General features: G+C 53.1%; 1 protein-coding gene across 3 annotated transcripts in view; it reads right to left on the reverse strand.

Annotated features, from left to right (window-relative positions):
• Positions 1–27,336, reverse strand: part of CD82 (CD82 molecule) — a 54,078-nt gene that overhangs the window by 20,037 nt on the left and 6,705 nt on the right. For 2 of the 3 annotated variants that reach the window (XM_032283532.1, XM_032283533.1), the window contains 2 exons: positions 11,813–11,894; positions 4,991–5,073 (listed from right to left, as the gene is read on the reverse strand). In XM_032283532.1, coding sequence (XP_032139423.1) covers positions 4,991–5,053 — 63 coding nt within the window. In that variant the 5' untranslated portion in view covers positions 5,054–5,073; positions 11,813–11,894. Of the gene's footprint in view, positions 1–4,990; positions 5,074–6,208; positions 6,281–11,812; positions 11,895–27,336 lie in introns of those variants that run through there. The other variant, XM_032283531.1, reaches the window with a different exon arrangement.

Genomic DNA, 27,336 nt, shown 5'->3' on the forward strand with positions numbered 1-27,336 from the left:
TGCATCCCCAGCCGCTCTATAACACTGGGCGCTAAGTGGTTGGGGGAATGAATGAGCTCCTGAACCAAACTGCAAATGCAGGATTTGAAAGGAAAATGAAGGTTGGGCAAGGTGGCTCACGCCTGTAATCCCAGCACTTTGGAAGGCCCAGGTAGGCAGATCACTTGAGCCCAGGAGTTTGAGACCAGCCTGGCCAACACAGTGAGACCTCGACTCTACAAAAAATTTTAAAAATTAGCCAATGTGGTGGTGCATGCCTGTAGTCCCACCTACTGGGGAAGCTGAGGAGAGAGGATCACTTGACCCCAGGGAAGTCAAGGCTGCAGTGAACTGTTTATGAGACTGCACTCCAGCCTGAGTGACAGGGCAAGACCCCAGTCCCTATCCCACCAGAAAGAAAAATAAAATGAATGAGGGGTTACAAATAAGGACCCCAAGCCCAGGGATTCCCTGCTTCTCTCCCATCTACCAGGGCTGAGCTCATCTCCCCAGGTGGTGTCCCAGATCCCCCATCCCACAAAGCTGGCTAAGGCTGGGGAAGTGCTGTCGTCTGGGTAAAGACGCAGGTTCCCTTTGGAGGTGGGGGTGGCCCTGTGTCAGCCCACAAGGCTGGCCATTACCTGGGGTCTGGATTCGGGCCCACCTGGTGGATGGCCCATCTTGAAACTCCCACCTGTATCATCAGCCCCAGATTCCCACCTCAGCCATCATCCCATAATCTCAGGTCTGAGGTCAGCAGCTGCCATAGAGACCTGAGCCTGGGGCTGGCCTGGGCCCAAGGTCTCCATCAGCCTCATTCTATCATTATCAAAGATAAGAGCCCTGACTGGCCCAAGGCAGGAGGCACCTTGCCTCAGGGGTAACACAGGAGGGAGCACTAAAAACTCAGGAATCGAGATAAATAATATTTTGCAGCAATATTTTTAAAAGAAAATTAATGGCCGGGTGCAGTGGCTCACGCCTGTAATCCCAACGCTTTGGGAGGCCAAGGTGGGTGGATCACCTGAGGTCGGGAGTTCAAGACCAGCCTGGCCAACATGGTGAAACCCCATCTCTACTAAAAATACAAAAAATTAGCTGGGTGTGGTGGTGGGTGCCTATAATCCCAGATCCTCAGGAGGCTGAGGCAGGAGAATCACTTGAACTCAGGAAGCGGAGGTTGCAGTGAGCTGAGGTTGTGCACTCCAGCCTGGGCAACAAGAGTGAGACTCTGTCTCAAAAAAAAAAAAAAAAAAAAAAAAAAATTAAGTTCCGAAATCCATGATAAATGAACTATTAAACTGTGAAATAAAATGTTGACAGCATCAGTATTATTGACAACTCCTTTTGCCCCAGGGCCCAGGTGGCTCAGTGTGGGGGGCAGGGGGCTGCCTCTCTCCCCTTACCCTTGAACTTGCTTCCTTAGACCACTGTGGCTGGTGGCTACAACCACAAAGGCACGGTGACCACCCCACATCTACCCCCAGTGTCACCCACCAGAATCATCACGGAGGTCCTATCTGTCCTCTCCTCTCTCCCAGTGACATGGGCCTTGTAATCGTCCTCATTTTGTACACAGGGAATTTTATAGGAGGCCTTGATTTCATCCATTAGGGACTGGAAGCCAAACAGTGGCAGGTGTGCTGTAGGGATATCTGGGATCTGTCCTTGGCCTTCACCAAGAAAGCCAGTCTCTGGGGACAGAAAGGCCCCTGAGACACTGGGGAGGAGAAGGGTCTGCTGGAAGGTGGGTCCACCTTCGCCTGCACAGCTGGGGGAAAGCGGGGCTTTCCAGGACCCGGGAGTTTGGTTCCCCAAGACTCCTGCACCCCTTCCCAGACCGCCACCACCCCGCAGGACAGCGAGGCGGAGGCCAGTGCCCAGGCCCACGTCTGCTCCCTCTGCACCTCAGACCCACGTGGGCAGAGCCCCTGCTCCATTCCCTCCCACATTCACAGGATGGGGCAAAAGGGAGGACAGCTCCTACCAAGAAGGAGTGGCAGGCAGGACAGAAAATCTCCTCTGGGCACACATAATCCCAAGCAGATCCAAACCCCACACTACTCAGCTGCCTCCTCAACTTACCAAGAGGAACCCAGACAGCAAAGCCCCCATGGCCACCCCTTCAGTCCCCTGCAGGTCTGATGACCCCTGCCTGCTGGTCAGGTGTGGCTGAACCAGCCACGGGGCCGCGGCACAGGCAGGAAGAAGGCTGGGCAGCCTACCAGAATGGGTAAGGCACCATGGCACCCCCTTTTTCTCTGTGAACCAAGACTGGGGCTGCAGGGCACGCCCCATGTTAATCACTCCGCAGTCCTTCTCCAGTCCCCAGATGGGACTCAGCCAGGATCCGGGACCCTCAGGGCAGCGAGCGCCCCTCCCCAGCAGAGCCACAGCACCAGTGCCTCTGCATTTCTCTGGACCTGAGAAAAGTGGCCATTTGCTGGGGAGTCTGGAGTCCAGAGGGAGCACAGGCAAAGCTGTGCACGTGCGCATGCGTGCAGGCGCGAGCACACATGGCAGCCACGTGGGTTTTTCCAAACCACAAATCCAATCACCTGACCCCTCCCAACATGCATAAATCAAAGAGGCAGGCCAGCCTGGTCTGTGCCTGGGGAGGTGCACTCTGCCTCAACCCCTTGACCCCCTCCCCATAGCCACACCCAGAACCCCAGGAAGTCTTTGCTGACCTCCCCGACCAGGCCAAGAGCCTCATCTGCTTTCCCAGAAGCCTATCTGTTCCTAGCACCCCAACAACCGCAATTTTCCATGCATGTGAGAAGTTATTTGTTGGAGGCCCACTGCTCCCTAGGACACAACCTCCGGATGTATAGCAATCAAGGAGGGCTCTTCCGTCCTGAACATCTGAAGATACTGAGTGTCAGATACACGTTTGCTGAGGAGTAAACAAGCCTGCTCTGCCTCCTCCAGCCTTCTGCTTTCCCTGTCACCCTCCTGTCACACAGGCTCCCCCTCTCCCGCTCCAGCATCCTGATGGGCCCTCCTGGGCCCTGGCACATGGACAGTTAACACCTGGCTCCTGCCAGCTCCCTGGAGGAGCCAATACGAAGGCCAAGCCTTGGCCAGAGGGCAGCTTTTCCAGTCCCTGGTTCCATAGGGCAGCCTGGGAGCAGGACAGAAAGGGACACCCTGGCCAGCACCACCAACCCCACTCCCTTTCTCTACTAGGATCTCACCACCCCCTGACCGCATGGAGGAAAGTTTTCATAGCCCTGAAACTCAAGCTCCTTGTGACCTCCTAGGCTAGATCCCAGGCCCCTCTCTCTAGACTCTAAAGCCCCCAGGGATAGAGCTACAGCGCTCCTCTCTCCCCTACCCGCCGGTCCTGGTCTCTTGGCCTTTATGCTGAGTCTCAGCCCAGACAGCAAGTGTTTGCCAGGAAAGCTTGCCTTTGCCTGCAAGGGCAGCTGTTTCCCAAAGTCCTAGGGCAGCCAGGAGAGACCTGACCGCCAAGCTGGGGAAGCCCAGCCCGGCCCGGGGTGGGTTCCAGCGCTGGCTGCCGTGAGCAGAGGAACAAGCCACAGTGGGGCCTCATAGGGTCCTCCAGGAGGCAGCCAGGGTGGACAAAAACAGCCCTGTGCCAGGGTTGCTTGTGCGGGCACATGCGTGTGTGCATACTTGTGTGCGGGTGCCAGGAACACACGTGTACATATCTGTGCCTTGGGTTAGAGTTAGGGAGGGGAATTTTAAAAGTTTTTTTTGTAGAGAAACAGGGTCTTGCTATGTTGCCTGAGCTGTTCTCGAACTCCTGGCCTCAAACGATCCTCCTGTAATCCCAAAGCACTGAGATTACAGGCATGAGCCGCCATAACTGGCCTGAAGGGGAATTTGGAATGATTCTTTTTTATTTCCCAAACTTCCCTGAACTATGTAACTTGTAATGTAAAACCCCCCCCTCCCCAAACAAGTAATTCATATCTACCATAGAAAATTTGGAAAATACAGAGATGCATAAAGAATAAAATCAAAGTTCCCAGGAATCCCAAAGTTAACATTCAGAGGGATTTTCTTCTCCTCTCAAAAATGCTCACTTTTTATGAATAGGTACATTTAAAAATTTGGATCATAATAAACATCCTACTGTACAATCCTATTTTTTTTAACAGTATAGGGTAAACTATCAACATGGAGAAGCCAGTGCCGCCAACACTATTCCGGGGCTATGAAGGCCTCTCCAGGGCACTGCTCCCCCCACGACACACTCACACTCACACACACCCCACCATCCCCGCAACTCCAAGGCAAGAGGCATCTGTGCCAGGCCAGAGAGGAAAACCAAGACCCCAGGAAAACCAGCAGTCAGTGTCCACAGAGCTGACATCTGGATGGCCCGTGGCTTGGGGACCCAGTGAGGCCAGCTGGGTTGGGTCTGGGGAGGGAGGTATGTGTCCTTCGCTGGCCCACTCTTGTTCACCCTGTGAGAGCTCAGGGAGATACCTCCCCACAACAGGGACAGGGTGTCATAGGGGCAACTGGGGCCTGGAACGGTCAAAGGTCACTTTTTGTAGATTAAACAGGGTCTTGCTATGTTGCCCAACCTGTTCTTGAATCCCTGGCCTCAAACAATCCTCCTGTAATCCCAAATCACACGGGCAGGGTGGGGGCCAGGACAGGACTAGGGAGATGTTAAGAGGCTTCTTCCAGCAGCTCCTGCTGTGGAGTTAGGGGGATGCCCAGGGGCTCTCCTCGTCCTCCCCATCCCCATTTACAGCCCTGGCTAGCCCAGGCTTCCGGTTTTCTAGGAGAGGGGAAGGCCGGGTCAGGATTATAAAGCTTTGTCAAAGGACCAATCGGGAATGCCAGGGAATCTCCTCGCCGCCCCCACCAGGTTCCATTGAGACAGTCCATCCTCAGTCCCCACCCACCAAACCTTCCCAATCCCAGCCTGGTCAACGCTGAAGGGCTCAGGCTGGGAAGCCCCTGGGAAGAGAATCTCTCGGAGGCAGTCAGGATGGTACGGGACAGTCAGGGTGGCATGGGACATACTTACAAAGAAGATCAAGTTGAAGAGGAAGAGAAAGTATTTGGTGACTTTGATACAGGCTGAGCCCATCCTGCCAGTCCTGGAACTCCCTGGGGGAAGACAGAAGGCAGGCAGGCCAGTGAGGGGATCATCTCGGTTTGCCCTTGCAGCAGCCCCAGGAGGTGAGTTCTAACCCTGCCCCTGCCTTGCAGGACGCAGAGCCCCAGAGAGGTTAGACCACTAGCCTAAAGCCACATAGCTAGGAAGTGAGGTCCCATGAGCAGTCTCGTGGGCCAGGTACTTGATGCTTGGCAGTTAGGATCTGGGTCAGACACTGCACTGGGGCTGTGGCTTCTGGGAGCAAAATGGTAGAGGGAGACCCTCGCTCCGCACCTCCGTGGCCCAGGCTCTGAAACTTGCACGGATGGACTCTGGCTGAAGTCAGGGGGCCAGGAAGTTAGTGATGCATTGACAGACACAGAGGTGAGACCTGTGCTGGTTCACAGACTCCCTCTGGAACTAGGGGCTGGGAACTGTGGGGGCTGCCAAGGTGAGAAGGGGAATTCTGGCTTCTCAGAAAATGGGCTGAGTGTCCTGGCTTCTTATTACAGAGGCAATAAACATGCATTGTAGAACACCCAACAGAAACAGAACACCAGAAATCAAACAAAATGTAGCACACCCCAGCAATTAAAAATTGTCATCACTTTAGAAGCTATAATTCATATGTATGTGTGTTTGTGTGTGTGTATAACAAACGGTTCTAAACAAAATTGGGCTCATTCCGTACAGCGTTTTGTGGTCTTTTTTTCATTCTATAATCTTCACTCTCTATGTGCTGATGAAATGCTCTTCTACAACACCGCTTCACATGGTACATGGGATTCCATCCTATTTGCCAGTACTGATTAACATTTGGGGGCTCACAGAGTGCCCCAGAAAATTCATGTGTAGTTAGCATTGTGTGATGCTAATAATTTCTGGGAATTCATGGGCCTCATGAAACCCATTCAGGAAGCCCAGTGGCCCCAGGTTAAAGTCCCAGAGGTGCCATCCCATAAAGCATTTCACCAACACTCTAAGATTGGACACACAGGTTGTTTCCAAGTTTTCAGTCTCTCCAATGACACAAGCCGTGCTTCTGAGATGACACAAATCATGCTTGAGCACGCTGTGCCCCTCCACTCCAAAAGACCCCAGGTGAGGGGAGGACCCCGGAAGCAAGAGGGAAGCTGACTGCCTCACCGTGACTCTGAGGCCAGAAAATCCAGGAGTGTCCACCGCCAGCCTTCAGGCCCTGTGGGGCCAAGGGAGCCAGCACCGCCGGGCAGCTGGGGCCTGGACAGCTGGCCTGGGACAGCTGCATGGGCAAAGCTGGGCTAGGGGGTGGCGGGGAAGGCACCAGGCCCACTTGCGTTTCCCTGCCTTATGGAGGGGGAAGGGCAGGCCACAGAGCAAAGGGAAGGGAAAGCCCGAGGCTCGGGTTTCTTGAAAGTCCGCAATTTCCCCGGCTACACGTAGGTTCCCTACTCTTTTTTTTTTTTTTTTTTTTTTTTTTTTGAGACAGAGTCTTGCTCTGTCACCCAGGCTGGAGTGCAATGGCACAATCTCGGCTCACTGCAACCTCCGCCTCCTGGATTCAAGCTATTCTCATGTCCCAGTCTCTCAAGTAGCTGGGATTACAGGTGCTCTCCACCACACCTGGCTAACTTTTGTATTTTTAGTAGAGACATGGTTTTGCCGTGTTGGTCAGGTTGGCCTCGAACTCCTGACCTCAGGTGATCCACTGGCCTCAGACTCCCAAAGTGCTGGGATTACAGGAGAGAGCCCCTGCGCCCAGCCCCTACTCTTTTCTGGACATGTTAACAATCAATAATATTCTATTCTCCTTGTCAAGTGGGAGCTCAGCTTCCACTTTATATACCTCCAGTGACAGGGAAGGTGGCTACTGAGGAGGGCTCATGACCTCCCAAGGGGTCCAGTCCAGTTTTCCTTCCCCTAACAGCTTTGTTAGAAGTTTTCTTTAACTGCCTTTCTAAAGGGCAGATTTGGGAGGTACCACATGAAGCAAAGCTGCCCAAGTTAGGAAAAAGCCACCCGGGTGGTAGTGAGCTCCCCATCACAAGCAGCATGGAAGCGTCTAAAAAAAATACTCATGGGGGATTTAAGTGCTATGTAGGGAGATGCGACAAAATGGCTCTTCCAGTCTTGGGGGGGTCTAAGGCGTGGGTCTGAGAATTGCAGAGATGGCATTGACTCAGGAGCCAGGGCAGTGCACCCTGGGACCCTCCCTAGGGGCCTTCTCTAGACCTAGAGAGGAGAAAACATGACTTCCCCGTAGCCAGAAAGCCAGAGACCTTCGATGCCCAAACCCCATCCTGGCCTAGGAAGGCCCCTGGGGTCTGCAGTACATCAAGGATAGCTGTGGTCTTTGCTCTCTCTTACCTCCCAGCACAGAGCCTGAAATACTGCAGGCACTTCCCAAACGTCAGGAATAAGACAGCAAGAAAAGAGAGATTCTCTCCCAAAGCGAGGTGGCGTCTGTTTTTCTTTCCTCTCACAGATCTGCTGTGTTAGGGCCTGACCAGGTCTCCTCCCAGTAAGCAGCACAGGGCATCCCCCAAGAGACCAACCCAGGCTCAGTGCCCAGGCAGTAACAGCTAAGCTACCCTTCACCAGAAGAACGTCCTCTAACTGCAGTCCAGAACTAACTGTGCCCCTTGGCACCGGGGCCACTGGCATCCTTGCGAAATTGGAGAAGTGCGGAAAGAGCTCTTTGGCAACCCTGAGTCAGACGCATGGTGTTGCAGTCTCAGAAAGTCCGGGAAGGGGGTTTCTACACTTTCCAGCTCCCACGTCCTCTGCTCAGCCTTGCCGGGGCGGGGGCATGCAGCAAAGGATAGCTTTTAGAAAAGAGTAAGTATAGACCGGGCACAGTGGCTTATGCCTGTAATCCCAGCACTTTGGGAGGCCAAGGCTGGCAGATCACCTGAGGTCAGGAGTTCGAGACCAGCCTGGCCAACATGGTGAAACCCCATCTCTACTAAAAATATAAAAATTAGTTGGATGTGGTGGTGGGTGCCTGTAATCCCAGCTACTCAGGGGGCTGAGGCATGAGAATTATTGAATCCAGGAGGTGGAAGTTGCAGTGAGCCAAGATCATACCATTGCACTGCAGCCTGGGCAACAGAGCAAGACTCTGTCTCAAAAAAAAAAAAAAAAAAAAGAGTAAGTATGGGGTCTGTGAGGGAGAAGGTGGCCACCAGGGAATAGCAAACACTACAAGTGGCCATTTTCAGACAACATCCCCCTTCCTCCTCACAACCGGCCCAGGAAGTGAATATCCCTATCCCTGGCAGACCAGAGGCTCACACAGGTTCAGTAACGTGCCCCAGTCACACAGCTCATAAGCTGCAGTGGTTTCCAGAGCCCAGGATCTTTCTTCTATGAAGTGGTCCTTTCTGGGCAACAGCTGGGATCATAAAGGGATCTCTAGGGATGGCTGGGTTTTCTTTGTCCAGTTAGGTGTGAGGACAAAATGCTCAGAGGAGCTCTGCCCGGAGGGCAAGGGGGAGGATGGGAACCTCGTCGCCAAGGCAGACGTGACTGGGCTGGTATTTCCGTGATATTCCAGACCCTGGGCAAGCTTGGCTGGTCCCTTGGTCACACACAGATTGTGTCAGGCATTGAGCTAAGCTCTTCAGCCCTCTATGTGCAAACAGAGGCACCGAGAGGAGAAGGAGCCTGCCCAAGGTTACAAGTAGGAGGACCGGCAAGGTCATGGCCCAGGCCGCCTGGCCCTTATACCACCCGTGGGCTCCATCCCACACAGGAGGCAGCTGGGTAGGTCCAGATGCAGCCCAGCCAAGCGAGACAGACCCAGAGGGTACCTGGACATCACTCGAGGGAGAAGATGGTGCTGCTACCTGGATCCTGGGTGGGTGGCTCCCAGGCAAGCTGGCCAAGATCCAGAAGACAAAGTCTTCCTGCCCTGCAGGTATAGATGTTTCTGCCTCACAGCGGCAGGGAGCAGAGGGTGAAGGACATTCTCCACACTCGGCAGGAGATGGTCAGTCCCACACAAGCAAGGGATTCAGCTCGGCCCTCAGCGGGGACACAGCCAGGTCACCCACAATGGGCTGTGGCATCAACTTCAAGGAATCCACAACCACTGCCGAGCTCCAAGGGGCACCCGAGGTTGGATTCAGAGGGCCAGGGGTTATGCCCGGCTCTGCCCTCCCATGCCGAGAGCTGCGCCTCAGTCTGCCATCCATGAGACAGAAATAAGGGTTGGTGTGGAGCCAGGGTTGTAAACCGCAGTCTGCAGACCACCCTGGCCCCCTGCCTGTTTTTTATACAGCTTCTGAGCTAAGAACAGATTTCATATTTTTATATAGTTAAAAGAAAAATGAAAAGATTCTTTAAGGCATGAAAATTACATGGAATCTCAATTTCTGCTTTCATAAATAAAGTTGTATTGGCACATAGCCCTGCCTACTGGCCTAGCTGGCTCTTTACAGAAAAAGCCTGCTGGCCCCAGTATAGGGGATCAAATGGTGTGCCCACAAGTGCCTGTAAGAGGCAGCAGGGCGCAGGACCACCCTCAACGTGGGATCTTCGGGGAAAGAAAACAGCCAGCTGTCTGGCAGGCATTGATTGTAATTTAGAGAGAGAAGACACAGAATCCCCAGACAAGGGTTCAAATCCTGGCTCTGCCAATGTGTGGCCACAGAGGAGGGACATCCGGGGCCTCATTCATCTCCTTGGAGAGTGGAACTCCCAACTGCACCCCCGTCCTGAAGAGGGAGTGAGGTCAGCGCCTGGCACAGTCGGGACTTGGTGACCCGGAGCTGGGGCTGCGTCTGTGTCATCACCATCAGTTGGCTCAGTACTTGAGGAAGAACTGAGGGATGAGGATTTAATTTACAGATGATATTAAGCCAAAAGAATGTCCTCCACTGTTACGCTTTCTTGTGTATACTTTTGGTAAACATTGGAGAGTCGCCCAAGCTTTCCTGTGTTAAAAACACCGACAACTAAAGGGAATGAGGTGCAGGCACGCCTTATGGAAACTTCCAGAACCGTCTCAGAGAGCCATGAGCAGCAGGATGGAGGTGCTGCTCTTCATTGTTGTTTTGAGACAGTCTCGCTCTTGCCCTGTCACCCAGGCTGGAGTGCAGTGGCACGATCTTGGCTCATGGCAACCTCCGCCTCCTGGGTTCAAGTGATTCTCCTGCTTCAGCCACCCAAGTAGCTGGGATTACAGGCATGGGCCATCATGCCCCACTATTTTTTGTATTTTTATTAAAGATGGGGTTTTACCATGTTGGCCAGGCTGGTCTTGAACTCCTGACCTCAGGTGATCCACCCACCTAGGCCTCCCACAGTGGTAGGATTACAGGCGTGAGCCACCAAGCCTGGTGAGGTGTTGATCTTATGTTACACTTTGCAGCAGGTGAAGTGACCATTTCTGAGCAACTATAATTTTCATTGACCAAATATATCATTTTATGCCAAATCAGTTTGTATAATAAAATTATTATATTAATATTTTACCAACATCTACTCATCATTTAACGCTCACCTCAGAAATCACCACCTCCAGGAAACCAACTCCAGCCAGCCTTGCCATCACCGCCTCTGCCACCCCCGACCCCCAAGACACATGCTGGTTTAGGGGCACTCCCCCTCTCCTTCCTTCCAGTGGCACTAGAGACTGGAGCAGCTGCCTGAACAGGCTCTGGCATCAGACTGCCTTGGGTTTGAATGCAGTTCTAATGCCTCCTAGCTGTGTGACCTTGGACAAGTGACTTAACCTCTCTGAGCCTCACTTTACTCATCTGTGAAATGACAAAAATAAAACCTATTTTTTAGGCCAGGTACAGTGGCTCATGCCTGTAACCCCAGCACTTTGGGAGGCCAAGGCAGGTGGATCAGGAGGTCAGGATTTCAAGGCCAGCCTGGCCAACATGGTGAAACCCCATCTCTCTACTAAAAATACAAAAATGAGTAGGGTGTGGTGGTGGGTGTCTGTAATCCCAGTTACTCAGGAGGCTGAGGCAGAGGAATTGCTGAACCCTGGAGGCGGAGGTGGCAGTGAGCCAAGATCACGCCACTGCACTCTAGCCTGGGGGACAGAGCGAGACTTCATCTCCAAAAAAAAAAAAAGAGAGAGACAAAAAAACCCCACAACTCTATTTTGCAGATTTGTCCAGACATTAAATTAGATCGTATGGGCAAAATGCCTGGCACACAGTGGGCTGTGGATAGATGGCCGTTCCTATAATGCATGCTGTGGAGTCATTTGCTACTTACATGTCCATTTCCCCTGAGGACTGTGATACCTTGAGGGGGAAGACTATGTTATTTATGAGAACAAGGTAGACTCCCAACAAATGTTGCCAAATGAAAAACTGGTTAGATGCAGGGGTGGATGGGTAGGTAGATGGACAGGTGGATGGACAGACAGATGGAGGGACTGCCATGAAGAACACCAGGACTTTCAAGTGCTCAGCCACCTGAAGGCAGTCTGAGATCCACTGTCCATGAGTCTGTAGGGGCTGGTCTCAGGCCTCTTCTGTCCTTGCCTGCAAGGTGGGTGGGGGGTGGGTGAAGCGCTCAACTCTGGGCCAGCTCTGAATGCCAGGATCTGCTGCCAAGCCTCCCTGGAGACCAGCACTCCAGGACTCTAAATGCTGTAGGAGCCGGAGGCGGGGAATAAATGGTCCCTCCACTCACCAGGTGGCTCAGACTGAACACCCGAGAGCCATGCTCGGGTCTTCACCTTCTTCGCCCCACAGCCCATGTGTGTCCCCTCCAATCCGCCTCTCCTCCCGGCCCAGGACTCACCTTCCACGAAACCAGCACAGCTGGTCACAGGGCCCACTTCTGCCCTCACCCACGCGTCGTCCACACGGCAGCAGGGAGGACTCTGAAAAACATGACCCAGATCTTGTCACTCCTGTCTGTGACTCTCCAAAGGTGATGAAGACATATTCACTATAAATCCAGGCTCCCTGTGTGGCCAGCAGGGCCCCACCTGGGTTGCCACTCCTCCATCCTCTTCCCTGCCACAGCTCACGTGGCCTCTTTCCTGTTGTCCTGGTGTATCAGGCCCTTATACCCACCTGAGGGCCTTTGCAAAAGGGTTTCTCTGCCAGGATTACTCTTTTCCCATATTCCCCTGCAGGCCTTGGCTCAGAAGGCTGACGTCCCTCCTTCCGGAGGCCCTCCCTGAACATCCAATCTATTCAGAAGGCCTTAACTCCAGCTGTTCGTTACAATCAACAGAGGCCATGCCCAGGCCCCCCGCCCCCACCAAGTCATCGGGATCTCTAGGGGTAGGGCTGGGCTCCCCAGGAGACTCGAAGGAGCAGCCCAGATCGTTACACGGCACCCTCACTGCAGTTAGCCCATTTGTTCACTAGTGTGTCTACATCTGCCACTAGAATACGGGCTCCTCAAGGGGAGGGGCTGCCCCTGTCCCACTCACCCTGTGTCCCACAGCCTAGAACAGTGCCTTGTGAATAAGCAGCTCTCGGTGTGTATTTTTAGGAAGCAAGAGAGAACAGAGAGGTCTAGAGAGAACAGGAAAGTTTCGTAGACCAGCACTGACCCTGCAGCTGGAGGTTTCTGATCCTTACAATGATATCGCTGGATTGGGGTGGAGATGGGTTGCTTCCTCCTAAGGTAGGATTTTAAAAAATATATATATTTTTGAGACAGGATCTCACTCTGCTCTGCCGCCCAGGATGGCGTGCAACGGTGTAAACACAGCTCACTGTAGCCTCAACCTCCTGGGCTTAAGCGATCCTCCTGCCTCAGTTTCCCATGGAGCTGGGACCACAGGTGCACGCCATCATGCATGCCTGAATATTTTGTAGAGATGAGGTCTCACCTTATTGTCCAGACCTGTCTCAAATGTGTGGGCTCAAACAAGGATTTTAATCTCCTTTAGGTCAGAAAAGCTGACGAAAGCTGTGAACCCTCCCTAGAAAGATGCACGCAGATGGGCAGGCACATGCTTCGTTCCAATTTCAGGAGGTCACAGGCCTTGGAAAGCCCACCTAGGGGCCAAGGCTTTTTCTGTCCCCAACTCCTAAATGCCCTAGAGTGGTGGTGCCCAGCCTTGGCTGCACACAGGAATCACCCCAGGAATTCTAAAGGTTGTTGATGCCCGGCCCCCACTGCCAGAGATCCTGACGAGCTGCTCAGGGTGCAGCCTGGGCATCAGGGTTTCTTCAGTTCTTCGGGGGGGTTCCAGTGTGCTGAGACCTACTACCATGGCTCCATCCCTCACACAGGCCAGCCCCTCTTCTCCTCTGGGGTGCAGGCAGGCATGGGGTTTCTGGTGCCACAGCGCCTGGCCAGGGAGAATCTGCCTGGCATTCTGGCATCTGAAAAACAGTGTCACATGGAGCTTCCTGTACCATCTTCCAACCTTCACTGCCTCAGGGCTCCTTCCAGTCCAGTCTGTTACCCCAGAGCAATATCACTGTGCATGAGACCTTTGAGATCACTGTATTTTTCAGAGGAGCCAGAGAGAGCAAGAGGTGGCAGATGGCACAGCAAGCTCAGGCTAAGCATGAGGTGGAGAACTTAAGATTCCCAGAGTCCAGAGCTCCTTTCTCTACCTGTGGCCCCGCCCCTGCTCATTGGGGCTCCTGCGTGGGAGGGATAAGGAGCACTGGGCTCGGAATCACACAGCCGGCCGTTGGCTCCCAGCCCTGGCTCTGCCGGGTGTCTGCCACAGGACCTCAGGAAACCCTGCAGAACTGCTCCCTTATCCACAGATGGGAATGCTAACCCCGCCCACCCATCACGGGCATGAAGGTGAATCACCATCAGGCTAGCGCATAGTAGGGTGCATCCATGATGGTGCCTGGCCCTCTCCTCCCACTCTCCCTACCTAAAGATGCCACCTCCGCCACACCTTGCCACTGTGCCTCAGCTTTCCCACCTGTGAAATGAACTTAATGATGTGTTGTGGTCAGGCTTAGAGAGTTTATATCTATAAAGTGTCCGGCACCCAGTAAATGTCAGATAATCTTACCAACTATGATGATGCTGATTATCTGGAAAAGTTGTTGCTTTCTTAACCAACAGTCTGCTGCCCTCCGAGGCCTGATCCAGCCTCCAGCAATGTTCCCAACCTGGAGAGGCTCTGTGCCAGCAGATGACCACTGCTGCTCCTGGGTGAGGAGCTGGGGGACAAGCAGGACCAGGCTGGGCTGCCTAAGGAAGGAGGAGCCTCTGCCCCTAGCCTCCAGGCTGTGCCTCCTGCCTGCAACTCAGAGGTCCAGCCAGTTTGGTGAGTTGGGCATCCGATCCCATGGGAGCTCAGTCTGCCCAGTCGAGCAGAATGGAGAGAGAAGTCCTGACCTGGCTGTTGTGCCCTGGATGCCAGCCCATCCACAGGCACTCCTCCTGCAAGCTGGTTCTTTGGCCACCAGCTCTCTGGTCCTCTGGACTTTGTCCTGATCGCCCACAGGAAGAGGCTGGGCACAGAGGGCTGTGTTTGTTTTCATGTTTGACAGGTGATACGTTTCCTGAAACTCCGCTGACACCAGGCCTGGCTTTTTTACCTCCCACTCTCTTGCTTTTCAATCTCTAATCTTATTTTTATTGTTGATATTAACCCCCACCCACCAGAAGAAAAAATAGCTGCTACTCTGAGCGACAGGAGAAGAGTGAGCTTGAAGCGGATTGAGGGCCTTTAAGACCTCGGCTTGGGCCAGGAGCAGTGGCTCACACCTGTAATCCCAGTACTTTGGGAGGCCAAGGAGGGAGGATCACCTGAGGTCAGGAGTTTGAGACCAGCCTGGCCAACATGGTGAAACCCCATCTCTACTAAAAATACAAAAAATTAGCTGGCATGGTGACGTGTGCCTGTAATCCCAGCTACTCAGGAGGCTGAGGCAGGAGAATTGCATGAACCCAGGAGCCAGAGGTTGCGGTGAGCTGAGATCACGCCACTGCATTCCAGCCTGGGCAATAAGAGTGAGACTCTGTCTCAAACAAACAAAAGCATAGGCTTCAATCACAGCTCTGCCGCCTCCTAGCTGTGTGAGCTTCAGCAAGCGAGTTACTAAACCCCTCTGAGCCCCACATTCCCAACTCTAACGCTAAGGTCCTGGTGGGATCCCCACCTCGCAGGATTGCTGGAGGAGTGGGAAATGACATGGGAGGAGCTTTGGGGTCACTCTCAGCTCCTCACCACACAGTGAGCAGATCCTGCCATTACCACCACCAAGGCTGGAAGAAACACGTCCAAGTCAGACCTTCCCAGGAATCACAGGATTTCAGAGCCCAAAGCGCCTTCCTGTTTGTCTCAGAGATTAAGGAAGAGCCCCTGTCACATGATCCCATGAACCAGTGAGACAGGCTCCCTCTATCCTGAGATGGCTGGGATTGACCCCAGAGCTGGGACTGACACCTGACATTTGGGGAAAGGAGGTCAGGGGGACAAGAGCAAGGCAGGCCAGCAGCTCTCGTGTATTATGCCATTACCCACTGCAACCTCCATAGCACCCCCCATTATTATTAAACAAGAGATTACTGAGAGATTATTATCCCCATTTAACAGATGGAAGGACTGAGACTCAGAGGTTCAGTGACTTGCCTAAGGCCACACAAGTGGCTGAGCCATGATTAAAATTCAGGTCTGACTTTAAAGTTGCTTCATCCTCACCTGCTGCCCGAATGAACAAGGTAAATGGCAGAGCCCGCTCCACCCCCACTTCCAGACCTCTGCCTTCTGCCTGACCCCCGCACCCTACCCCAGTTCCCTGAGGTCTGACTCTCAGCTTCCTATCAGGAAGGAAAAGAGCAGCTCCACCAATCCTAATTGGGACATTCCTTCAGTTTGGCTGATGAGGCTGACAGACGTGGCCCTTATCAGGAGGTTTTGCTTTGAAACCCCAGCAAAGAGACTGGAGGGCCTTTGGGTGAAGAAGGGGCTTGCTCTGACATGAGAGTGCAGAGTGGAAACCAGCAGACACCTGGAGCCCTCCAGCATTCCCACCTGGACCCCATGCAGCCAAAGAATCAAGTTGAGGCTGAGCCATAGCCTCTGACCTCTTGCTTTCCACGGCTCCCTTGCTTGACTGTTTTGGCTTCTTAGCCGGCTGCTTGGGTCACAGACAGTCCCCACTCCCTTCCGGTGCTAGGTGCCAAGACTCACACACTCAGATTCACAGTGCCAGAATGGCCTTTGACATCACTAGCTCAGTCCCCACTTCTCAGATGAAGAGACTGATGTCCAGAGAAGACAAAGAACCCCCACCCCCAACGCTTCTGGGGAATTTGTATGTTCAGTGTGTACACTGGGGGATAGGGAGGGGATTGGTTAGGGCAGTCGGTGTTTCTCAACTTGTTTGGCATCATAATACACATTGAGAAGTGTATCTATTTGTTCAGTGCACTGGGACAGACAGATAGAACTACATCTGGCTTGAGGTTACTAGCCAGGGCTCTGTTCTCAAGGGCTGCAGAGATAACCATCTCAATAGCTCATTGATCGGAAAGCTCTAACCTAGAGGGATATTTAGGAGCTAAAGAGAGGCTGCAAGAAGTCCCAGATTCCAGAGGCCCTGACAACAGGATCCAGATTACCAGGTGGGCTCTCGGGGATCAGCCACCTTTTGAGGCCCTCTCCCCCGTGCCACAATTAGAGGCGGAGTAAGGAAGCAGATCATAGTATGGGCCCTGAGAGAGACCTAAATTCCAAATCTCATTTTCAGCATCCACATGACCTCTGCAAGCTGCCTACCTGCACTGAATCTTGGTGTTCTTATCCGTAAAATGGGCTTTCTAGGACCCTCTAAGAGGAAGCCAGAATCCCAAAGATATAAGCAGAATCCCAAAGTGTGCCAAACTCAGAGATATAAGCATGACAGAGGCAGAGGATTCTGGGAGGAGGTCCTGTTAGGCCCCACAGCAAGAAAGTCACATAGAGATTGTCCCTGGAGGCATGGGATAGACACAGGTTTCATGCAGACTGCCCCAGGGAGGTCACCAGCCCCCGAGAATTTGAATGAGTTTGGGCAGAGGGAAGACTGAGGAGCAAAAGGAACATTCATGAAAGCATCCTCGATGGGAGTGTTGCTTCACTGATCTCATCTCATTCAGTCTCCAAACCCCAGGCAGGATCACTGGGATTCAGGAGGGTGGTGGCACTGGCCCTGGTCACACAGAGGACCGTGGTGCAGCTGAGCTCTGCCCTCGAGACTCTCTGACTCTGGAGCTCAATATCCTACTGACTTTGTGACATTGCTTCCCACCACCAAGGCAATCTCAAGGCAGGGAGGGCAGACACTGCAGCCAGGTGTTAAAGGGGCAAAGCCCTAGTCCCAGGACTATGAAATCAGAACATCCAGGGGTGGGGCCAATCACCTGCAGGTTTAGCAAACACACAGCATTTCCGAAATCTCTCCCTCCACCAGCCAGCCACGAAGGAGGTGGACACAGAGGGCCGAGCTGAAACAGCAGGAAATGAAGCCAGGCCTAGCCCTTAGAGGGAACCTCAGAGGGAACCGCACACTCTCCTCTTAGAATAAACAGCTCATGATCCAGAGGGCCTGAGGGGCTATCCTCTCAGGGGGCTCCCAAGTGGCCCTTCTGTGCTCAGTTTCCAACCTGAGCCACCATCCACTGCAGTTCACCAAATCCCCACTCCAGGCTGGCCCAGAGCTGGAGAGAAACAGGAAACAGGTGACTCCGACCCATCCCTGCCCTCAGGGAGCACCGTCTGGAGAGGCAGAGACATGAAAGTGAGCAATTATGCACCAGCATAGTCACAAAGCAGCCTGCTGACTCCACCTCCCTCCGAAGGACAAGAGAGGCTCTCTAGAACAGACTCAAGTGTTTAACAGTGACAAAAGCGAACATGTTTGCATGATTACTAGCTAGAGATTGTGCCAAGCACTTTACGTGGCCCAGTTTATTCCTGCAATCGCCGTGTGAGGTAAGCACTGCGTATCACCCCATTGTACAGCTGCAGAAACTGAGACTCAGGGTGGTCAAGGGCCTTGCCCAAGGTCACCTTGCTGGTAGAGCAGAGAGTTGAACCCCCACAGTCTGACCCTCCCAGGGCCCCTGAGCTTTACTGTCACACCTTGCTGCCTGCAGAAACAAAGCTGTAAATGACAGGTAACGAAAATTACCCACCAAGGCCTGGCCTAGCTTACTTGGGTTTTATAGCCCAGCTTCTGAACCCAACCAACTAAAGACACTCTAGGGGAACACAACCAACTGTGAAGACACTCTGGGGCAACACTAGGCACCAGCAACCAGCTTGCACAACCATCCCAGAGCCTAGCCAGCCAACAAAAAAGGGTGTGGGCTCTAAGTAGGGTGATTAGAGAGGGAGGGAGACTCTAATCAGGGACCTCACATGGCAGCAGGCAAGCCCTTTGCCACCTCATACCCTCCCCAGGCACTGAGCTCAGGAAGGTGGAGACAGGGCTGCTGAAATGCCACCTCCTCAAGGCAGCCTTTCCAAAACATTGTCCGGCACAGACCCTCAGCAGCACCATGTGGCGGCCCTAATTATCTCATCATGGGAATTTAGGATGGACATCTGACAGATGTGGCTCAAACCTTGGTTCTGCTTACCCTTTCTTTTCTGTTTATTGAGACAGAGTCTTGCTCTGTCACCCAGGCTGGAGTACGATGGCATGATCTCGGCTCACTGCAACCTCTGTCTCCCGGGCTCAAGCGATTCTCCTGCCTCAGCCTCCTGTGTAGCTGGGATTACAGGCACCCACCATTATATCTGGCTAATTTTCGTATTTTTAGTAGAGACAGGGTTTCACCGTGTTAGCAAGGCTGGTCTCGAACTCCTGACCTCAAGTGATCCACCCACCTCGGCCTCCCAAAGTGCTGGAATGACACACATGAGCCACCGTGCCTGGCCTGTCTACCCTTTCCTAACTGTCATTTAACTTTTCCGAACCTCAGTTACTTCATCTGTCCAATGCGCTAATCCTTCCTGCCTCCCACAGCTATAGTTCTGAGCACTCTGTAGGGCTTTAGGAGTATTTGAGGGGCAGAGAGAGGAGTAAATGAGACGCAGCAAAGGCAAAGTGCTGCATGTAGGTACAGGGACTCGGTCTACATAGATCCTTGGGCGAAAATGCAGAGAGATGAGGCTGGGGTGGAGGGTAGGGGGAGGTCTCCAACTCCAAGAACTTGGGGGTGGGCGTCTTCCTGGCTGAGACCTGGCTGGAGGCACCTCAGCCCAGGAGAGAAGGAGAGGGCAGGTCAGGGCTCTGTGCAGGCTCAGCCCTCTCTCAACTTCTTCTCCCTTACCTGTTTCTTCCCTTCTGTAGGGGTCCCTATCTCTGTCTGTGGCTCCCTGGGCCATCCCCTCTTCCTTGTTGTTCCCCATTTCTGTGATCATCTCAGTCTCCCCCTTTAACATCCTGAGAGCCTTGGAACACTCAGAGTGTCCGGGACAACCTCACCCAGCCCACAGGCCCCTACCTCCAGCCTACCCAGCGCTCAGCACGACAGGAGCCCAGCTTCTGCAAGGAGCGGGGCTGAGAGACCCACTTCCATGCTCCACTGCAGAGATCTGGGCCTGCCAAGGCGGGAATAAAGATGCTGCGCTTCCCACAGAGGGCCCCAGGTTCCTAGGCAGGGAAGCAGCCATTTATCCAGCCCAGACACTTGGCAGCTCTGGCAGGAACGCTAGTAACGAAAGGAAACCAGCACGGGCCTGCCAGGGCTCCCTGGGCCTCTCCTCCGTGATTGCTGAGGGGCCTGGGCAGAGGAAGGTACAGAGCAGAGAGTGAGAGAGGCAGGCACAGAGACAGTAAAAAGAAAGAGACAGACAGACTCCAGGGTGAAGGGAGCCTCTGGTCCCCGGGAGCACCAACCCGCAGACACTCAGGCCCTGTCAGATTTCACCAGGAAGTCCAGGGGAGCCTGCAGTGAGGCCCGTCCGGGAGTGCAGGTCCTGCCTACGCAGGAGGATCCCACCCCCGGATCCAGCCCGGCTCCCCAGCTACCGCTCGGTGGGGGGGGTCACCCCAGAGGCTGCCCTGCACCATCTGTCTCCCCCTGTCTTGGAGCCAAGAGTCCTACCTCCTCTGTGGCTTCCCAAGGCATGGGCTCCCCTACTGGCCTCACCCACCCTGCCCTCTCCCTGCCTCCCGTTAACAATGACCCTTCCCAGCACATTTTTCTCCGCCTCGGCCTCCCCTAGATTCTAGGAGCTGCAGTGCTGTGCCCTGGAAAAAAAACCCTATACCCCACCAAATGTGATTCCTGAGCAGGCTGATGGCCAGGCCTTGATAACGAGAGAGGTCCTGCAGTGCTCTGAGCCAGCCACTCCGAGCCCCCCAAGGAAGCTAAGGCAGACAGGAGGGACCTGACCTCAGCTTGCAGCAGCTAAGACAAAATGAACATCCGGGTCCCAAACAGCCCCATCCAATCCCCTCCACTAGAGCAACTCAGGGCCATGGGGAGGAAGAGGGGAGGGGGAAAAGCCCAGCCAACTCTAGGCTGTAATCAATCACTCCCCTTCCCCAAACCTCGAACTCCTGACCTCAAGTGATCCACCCGCCTCAGCCTCCCAAAGTGCTGGAATGAGCTCAGAGAGGCTGCCTCCTTCCCTGGGCAACCCAGCACACCAGGTCCTGCATCAAGAGCATGTGGTCCTCGTGAGCCTCCAGGTGTCCAGAGGAAAGGGAACTGTTTGTTCCTCAGCAGGAAAATGGAAAAGGGTAGACCGCGCCTGGCCTGTCTGCCCTTTCCTAACTGTCATTTAACTTTTCCGAGCCTCAGTTCCTTCATCTGTCCAATGGGCTAATCCTTCCTGCCTCTCACAGCTATAGTTCTGAGCACTCTGTAGGGCAGAGAGTTCCTCTCTCTGGGTAGTAACAGCTCATTCCTGTCCTAGAGGGAGGTGTGTGGTTTGAGGAGTAAAATGCTCTAGCACAATAAAGGGAAGTGTGGTGAGAAGGTCCTGGGCCACACGGAGCTAGAAGAGGGGTGTATGGATGTACAGACAGAGCTGAGAAGGAAAGGTGCTAGGCGCTATAGGAAGGGGTCCATCCCCAGGGACCAGGCATGGGACATGTGGTGACACCATCGTGGTCTCAGAACCAGGCAGGGCCTTACACCTGGGCTGGCTCCCTGGCTGTCTTCCTACAGGAAGACAGGAGCTCAGAGAGAGGCTGCCTCCTTCCCTGGGCAACCCAGCACACCAGGCCATGCATCAAGAGCATATGGGCCTGGTGAGCCTCCAGGTGTCCAGAGGAAAGGGGACTGTTTGTTCCTCAGCAGGAAAATTGAGATGTAAATAAGCAGCCACTGGCCTGACCCAGGCCTCCTGGGAGGCAGCCCTCAGGTCGCCTGGGCCCCATCCCCTGGTCTCCTGTTTGCTGATCATGTGTGATCCTGAGAACACAGGAGACAGAGTATCTCTTTCTACAGATCTGGAAATTGAGGCTCGGGGGGGTTAGTCACGTGCCCAGAGAGGGCCACAACTTGGAACTGGCAGAGTCTGCTTAAATCAGCCTGATTCTGTCCCTGTGCCCAATCCTTGGCCCATTATCGGCCCAGGGCACCCTCTACCTATAGCAGACATAGTTCAGGCCTTAGGCCAAGGCCCAACCAGGTGTTCCACTCAATGGGGTTGGGGTGGGTGGAGGCAGAACGCAGCCTGAGCCCACTGCAGGGAAGATGAGGGACTGGCGTTTCCTGAGTGCCACGAACCTCCCAGACACCTGTGTCAGAAGCTATCAACGAGGAAAGTAGCTTTCTTACTTTTCAACGAAGGAAACCAGGGTTCAAAGAAGATAACAGTGACTTGCTGAAAGTCACAAGCCTGAGAGTTACAGGTCTGAGGCTAACCTTTCCCTACCAGGCACAGACTCTGCTGCATGCCCCGCCAGATCCCGCAGGGGCTTGGACCCACACCAGCCACAGGCCCCGCTCTCACACCTCACTGGGGAGTTAACCAACCTGGTCAGCCAGTTCACCCACTGCACAGAACCCGAGAGAGTGGAGTTGGCTTGGCCAGAGGAGCCGGTCTTCCCCGAGGGAAGAAGGTGGCTGGAGCCAGGTGTGGAAGAATGAGGAAGACTCAGGAGGAAGTGACGGCATTCAGGTGAAACTGCAGGGCCCAGGCCCCTGGGTGTGAGAGTCTGGAAAATTCTGCATGATACATTTTAGAGGACAAGCACAGTTTCCAGGAGAAGCAAGCAGCTGACCTGGGAGGAAAACCTGGCCTGAACACCTCCTTCCCCGCAGCACCAAGGGCCTCACGTGCAAGGCCTGGGCAGGAGTCAGAAACGCAGACAGCCTGGACCACCCTAGCTTATCTCCCCATGGGTTCTTGGCCAACAGCAAAGATCCCAGGCCAGCTCCTCCTGGGATTCTGGGTCCCTTGCATCCACAACCCACCAGCCCAACTAAGAGTCCTGGGATCCTTCATCCTAAGGCTGAGAATAGAGAGAAAGAGTTCTCCCTTCTTAGGGGCTGGGCTCAAGACAGGCAGCAAAGACAACCCAGGTTCCAGTCCTAGCTCTCACACCGCCCCCACCACCCACGGGATCCTGGGCAACTCACTGCCCGGTCATCCTCATCCTCTGTGAAACAGGCTTAGCAATAACACTCGCCGTATTTCACAGGGTGCTGGAAGGCTTGAGGGAACGGGAATAGGTACGTGAGAAAATGTGCACTGCCAAGAGCTATAAAGCATAAGCGATCATTAAGAGAAAGGAGGATCCGGATGCCCCTCTGGGGCGGTGACTTGCCCCGGGCCATACAGCCAGGGAGCAGCAGAGCAGGAATAGAGAGGGGTCTCTAGTGACCAGCCAGTGCCCTCCCACTGCAAGACCCTGAAGCCCAAGAAAGCTGTGACCCTCAGGCCGACCCTCTCTGCGTGGATGGCGGGTGGGGCAGAGGCTGCCTCCTCCACATCCCAGCTCCCTCCAGAACAGGACCTGCTGCCGTCCCAGACCAGACCCCAGCCTTGAGTTTGAAATCAAAAGCCCAGTTCTTCCCCTCTCAGTTCTGTGGCCTTGGACAAGTTGTTTCACCTCCTGGACCCTCAGTTTCCTCATCTGTACAATGAGACATGGTGATAACCCCTACCTGGGATGGTTGACTGACATCATGGCTGCAAAGTGACCAGGAAAGGCCTGGCACACATCAGATACTTTTTTTTTTTTTTGAGACGGAGTTTCACTCTGTTGCTCAGGCTGGAGTGCAGTGGCATGATCTTGGCTCACTGTAAACTCTGCCTCCAGGGTTCAAGTGATTTTCCTACTTTAGCCTACCAAGTAGCTGGGATTACAGGCATGTCCCACCACGCCCGGCTAATTTTGTATTTTTAGTAGAGATGTGGTTTCTCCATGTTGGTCAGGCGGGTCTCAAACTCTCGACCTCAGGTATCTGCCCACCTCGGCCTCCCAAAGTGCTGGGATTGCAGGAGTGAGCCACCGCACCCAGCCAGCTGAGGCTTCTCTCTTCTCCCTCTGTTGTGCCTGCCAGGCACAGCCCAGGCTTGACAGGAGAGAGTTCCTGGCTTCCTGGAAAACCTGCCAGAACAATAACTGGGAACATAAACTGCTGGAGAACACTAGACCTTGGAAGAAGATCATGTTACTGAAGAGTGAGTCAAGGGATAAGAAGTGGAGCAAGATCCCAGCTCAGAGATGGGGTGGGGGAGCCTGCTCCCCAGGCCCCTCACTTGGGGCCGGTGCAATGGTCAGGCAAGGCCTCTCTGCTTCCGCACCAGGCCTGCACGGGAGAAGTCGAGGTGGGAAGTGTGACTGGGCCAGGGTTCCAGTACTAGTGCTCCTACTTTCGACATCCTTAGACACATCGGGTCACCTGTCAGAGACTCAATTTTCCTTTCTGTAAAGTGAGGATGCTGATAATCTCTTGCACAGAAAGTCCCCAATATATACAAAGGATACCTGGGAAGAGGGGAAGGTGAGTCCAGGCCTCACAAGATGAGCCTTTATTCTACAGGACAAGGTTCCTACTGTCAGCAGCATCGGGAGCTGAAACTCACCATGGAACCCCACCCCACCCCATCCCACTACTTTACTGGTACCCACAGTGTGGTCCAGCAGCGGCAGTGTCCTCTGGGAACATGTTAGCAATGAGCATTCTCAGGAAGAACCCCAGACCCACGGGATCAGAAACCTGGGGGTGGGACCAAGCAATCTGCTTTCACCAACTGTCCAAGGGACTGATGCTCGTCAGAGTTTGAGAACCCCATCACCACCCACCACCCACCACCCACTCTGGAGAAACTTTCCCCTGCTGACTCATCTTCCCACCTCCTCCTTTCCAGGAGACTGTTGGGGAGGAAGAAGTCACTGAGGAGAGAGGTCATTAAATAGTAAAGAGAGCCCATGATTAGTTAATGACACCACAGACTCCCAGAGAGGAGAGGGTCAAAAGTCAGACTGTAATTGAAGAGAAAACACTCCTCCGTATCTATCTGCCTTTCTCCATCTCCTTCTCTGTCACAGATACACAAACCCTAAAAGCCTGCTCCTTGTCCTGTGGGTGGGTCCACTAGCACCAGGGACAGACAGAACGCTCTCCCACCAGTGGGGCTGAAGCTAAATCAGGAGACTTGTTACGGTGGGAAGTTCTGGTCCTCTGACCTCAAGTTTAAAAGCCACCTGAGTTGGAAAGCCACTTCTAGGAATTCATTCCATGGAGCTCATTAGAGTTGAGCACAAAAATATACATAGGGACAAGGCGATCACTCTAGCAACGTGGATGCTAATGAGAAATTCACAAGGCCTAAATGTGCAACGGGTGAGGAACGCTTAATCAGGTCACAGCAATACCACAGAGCTGGGAAACTTGCTGGAGAAGAATGCTCAATCGCATGGGAAAACCCTCCCTGCACAGCATTCAGCCAAAAGTGGCAGCGCAGGAAGTGGTTTGTGTGGTATAATCCCAATCTTGTATGTGTGTGCTTTTAAAAAAAAAAAAAAAAAAGCCAAAACACCAAACTGTTCACAGCAGTTATCTCTGAGCAGTTATTTCCTCCTGCAGGTCTGTTCTTTGCCCCCTGAATTTTTACACACACGTGCACACACACACACAAAACCCCTCTTTCTTCAATAATCAGAAAGTTTGTGGGGGTTTTGAAGGTAGCCATTTGGGTTAGATAGAAAGTTTTCAAAGGAAAATATCTCCTTCCTATGTCAGAATCACTGGCCTGGGGTCTTCCGCTCTAAGATTTGGTCCCACCAGGGAGTTTCCACATTGTGTGTAATTCCAACAAGCAAAATCAGGATCAACATGGGGAATCCAAGGGAGGGTGGGTTTGCTCAGATTCTATTTCATATTTTCTAAGAGTCAGTTCTTTCCAGAAATAAAAGATCATGAGCGCTCCAATCCTTGAGGTGTGTGAACAAAGGCTAGATGCGGTCCCTGGGATCAGACTGGGCAGGCAGGTTGATTGGATGGACCACAGAGCTGCTTGAAACACCAAGATCCTGTGACTCTACACATAAGCCCTCAACTGTATGCCAAGAGCACCCAGGTCAAGGCTGGGCTCAGACAGTCTGGGGTTCAAGACTACAGAGACCTAAGACCTCTGCTGACACTCCCACCAGAGCTCCAAGTAACCCTGGAAAGCTCCTTCTCTCCAGATTGGGGACCTGAGCCTTCGGAGATGAAGACTCCCTGCCACTTCCCCCGAAGTAATGACAGCAGGAGGCTGTATCATCACCACTCTTACCCTCTGACTTCACTGAAGGTGCACTCTTCCCTGGGCCTGCCACTAAGAATTTTACCAGCATTATCTCATTTAATCCTCATAAAAACCAAGGCTCTAAGAGGCCAAGAAACTTGCCCAGAGGTGAGCAGATACTGTGCCCACAGCTAGGTCTGACTGACATCCATGCCTGAGAAGCTAGAAGCACCTCAAGCTGTAGGCGCAGCCCCAGTGGTTCTCTGACTGCATGCAACTTACAGGGATCATTAGGGATTCCTGATATGCACACGTTTTGAAACTATAGTGCCACGCTATACCGTCTCCTGGCAAACGAGGAGACTTGCTCAGCCCGGCCAGGAGAGGGTATGGGGCAGAGAAGGCAGGTAAGAGGGACAGATAAGAGGGGCTTTTGGATGGAAAACAAGTGAGTAGTCCAGAGTAGAATATACATCCTCCCTGCCTCATGACTCCACTGCTGTGTGTTCAGAGGGGCCAGGGGTCGGGGAGGTGGGCCATCTACACATCCCAAGGTGACTCAAGGCCTAGACACCCACTTGCTCCATAACCTCAGATAAGTCAAACCTCCCCTGCCGTTCCTATTTCATCTACATACAATGAGGTCTCATAGGTCCCACTGTAAAGCATTCTAATATTCTACCTTTTAAGGCAGTGAGTGGGACACGGTTTTCCAACCATACTAGTATAATTTACCACTCGTTTTTATCATCAGCAGCAACAAACATTTATTGAGTGCTTGCTTCATACCAGGTATCATTCAAAACAGTTTGTGTGTCCCCATGGGAACACATACTCCCCTCTCCATTTGTTTCCCACTCAAGGGACCTCTGTCAGGGAAACACCTCAGGCCTTGCTCCACCCTGGCTTATGATTGGTTCATTTTAGAGACACTCAGAGCAGGCTCAGTGGGGCTCCGTCCCTTGCAGAGGCAGGTTGCCCGCAGGGAGAGTTCCATCTGGGCTATTCTCTGCTCTTGCTAACTGGTCCTGCAGGAGGCTGACTCCTGTCCAGCACTGCCTGTGGCAGGATGGGTAACTCTGCCAGGTCCAGGTCAGGCCAGTCAGCAAGCCCTCTGGGCCCCGGATCTAAAGCCGCGTTCTCTCATCAGCTCCCATTTGGAGCTCCATCTTCATGTGTTTAGCTCACAGCTGCCCATCCCTATGTTACAGATGAGGAAACCGAGGCTCAGAATGGTCATCCTGTTGATGTCAACTACTGTGGAAACCCTTTCTAAACACCAGCCAACACTCAGGGTGTGTCCACCACATGGGAAGGTGGATTACACTTCTATTCATATCTAACTTTTGTCTTCCAGGCTGGATGGCCGAAGGCCATAGACACTCCTACCATAGGCACTCCCTCCAAGTCTTCTGAGGCTTGACAAATTGATATTCACTTCAAACCAACACCCCACCCCTCATCTGAAAAAATATGATTGATTCACAAAAAGAACTTCAATATGAACCCAAGTTCATATAATATATTTTTGTTTAAATATGTATGGTACTTTTTAATGGCTTCGTTGTATGAAGAGGTTCTTTTTTTCTTAAGCATAAAAAATACGGGCTGACTGTAGAAGATTTGGGAAATGGGGGAAAGTGGAAAGATAATAAAGGTCTGTAATCTAATCTATATAACTGTATTTTGTAGCAGG

This window comes from Sapajus apella, unplaced genomic scaffold (genome assembly GCF_009761245.1).
Source record: "Sapajus apella isolate SASKATOON/1434 unplaced genomic scaffold, GSC_monkey_1.0 scaffold14, whole genome shotgun sequence".
Lineage (NCBI taxonomy): Eukaryota > Metazoa > Chordata > Mammalia > Primates > Cebidae > Sapajus > Sapajus apella.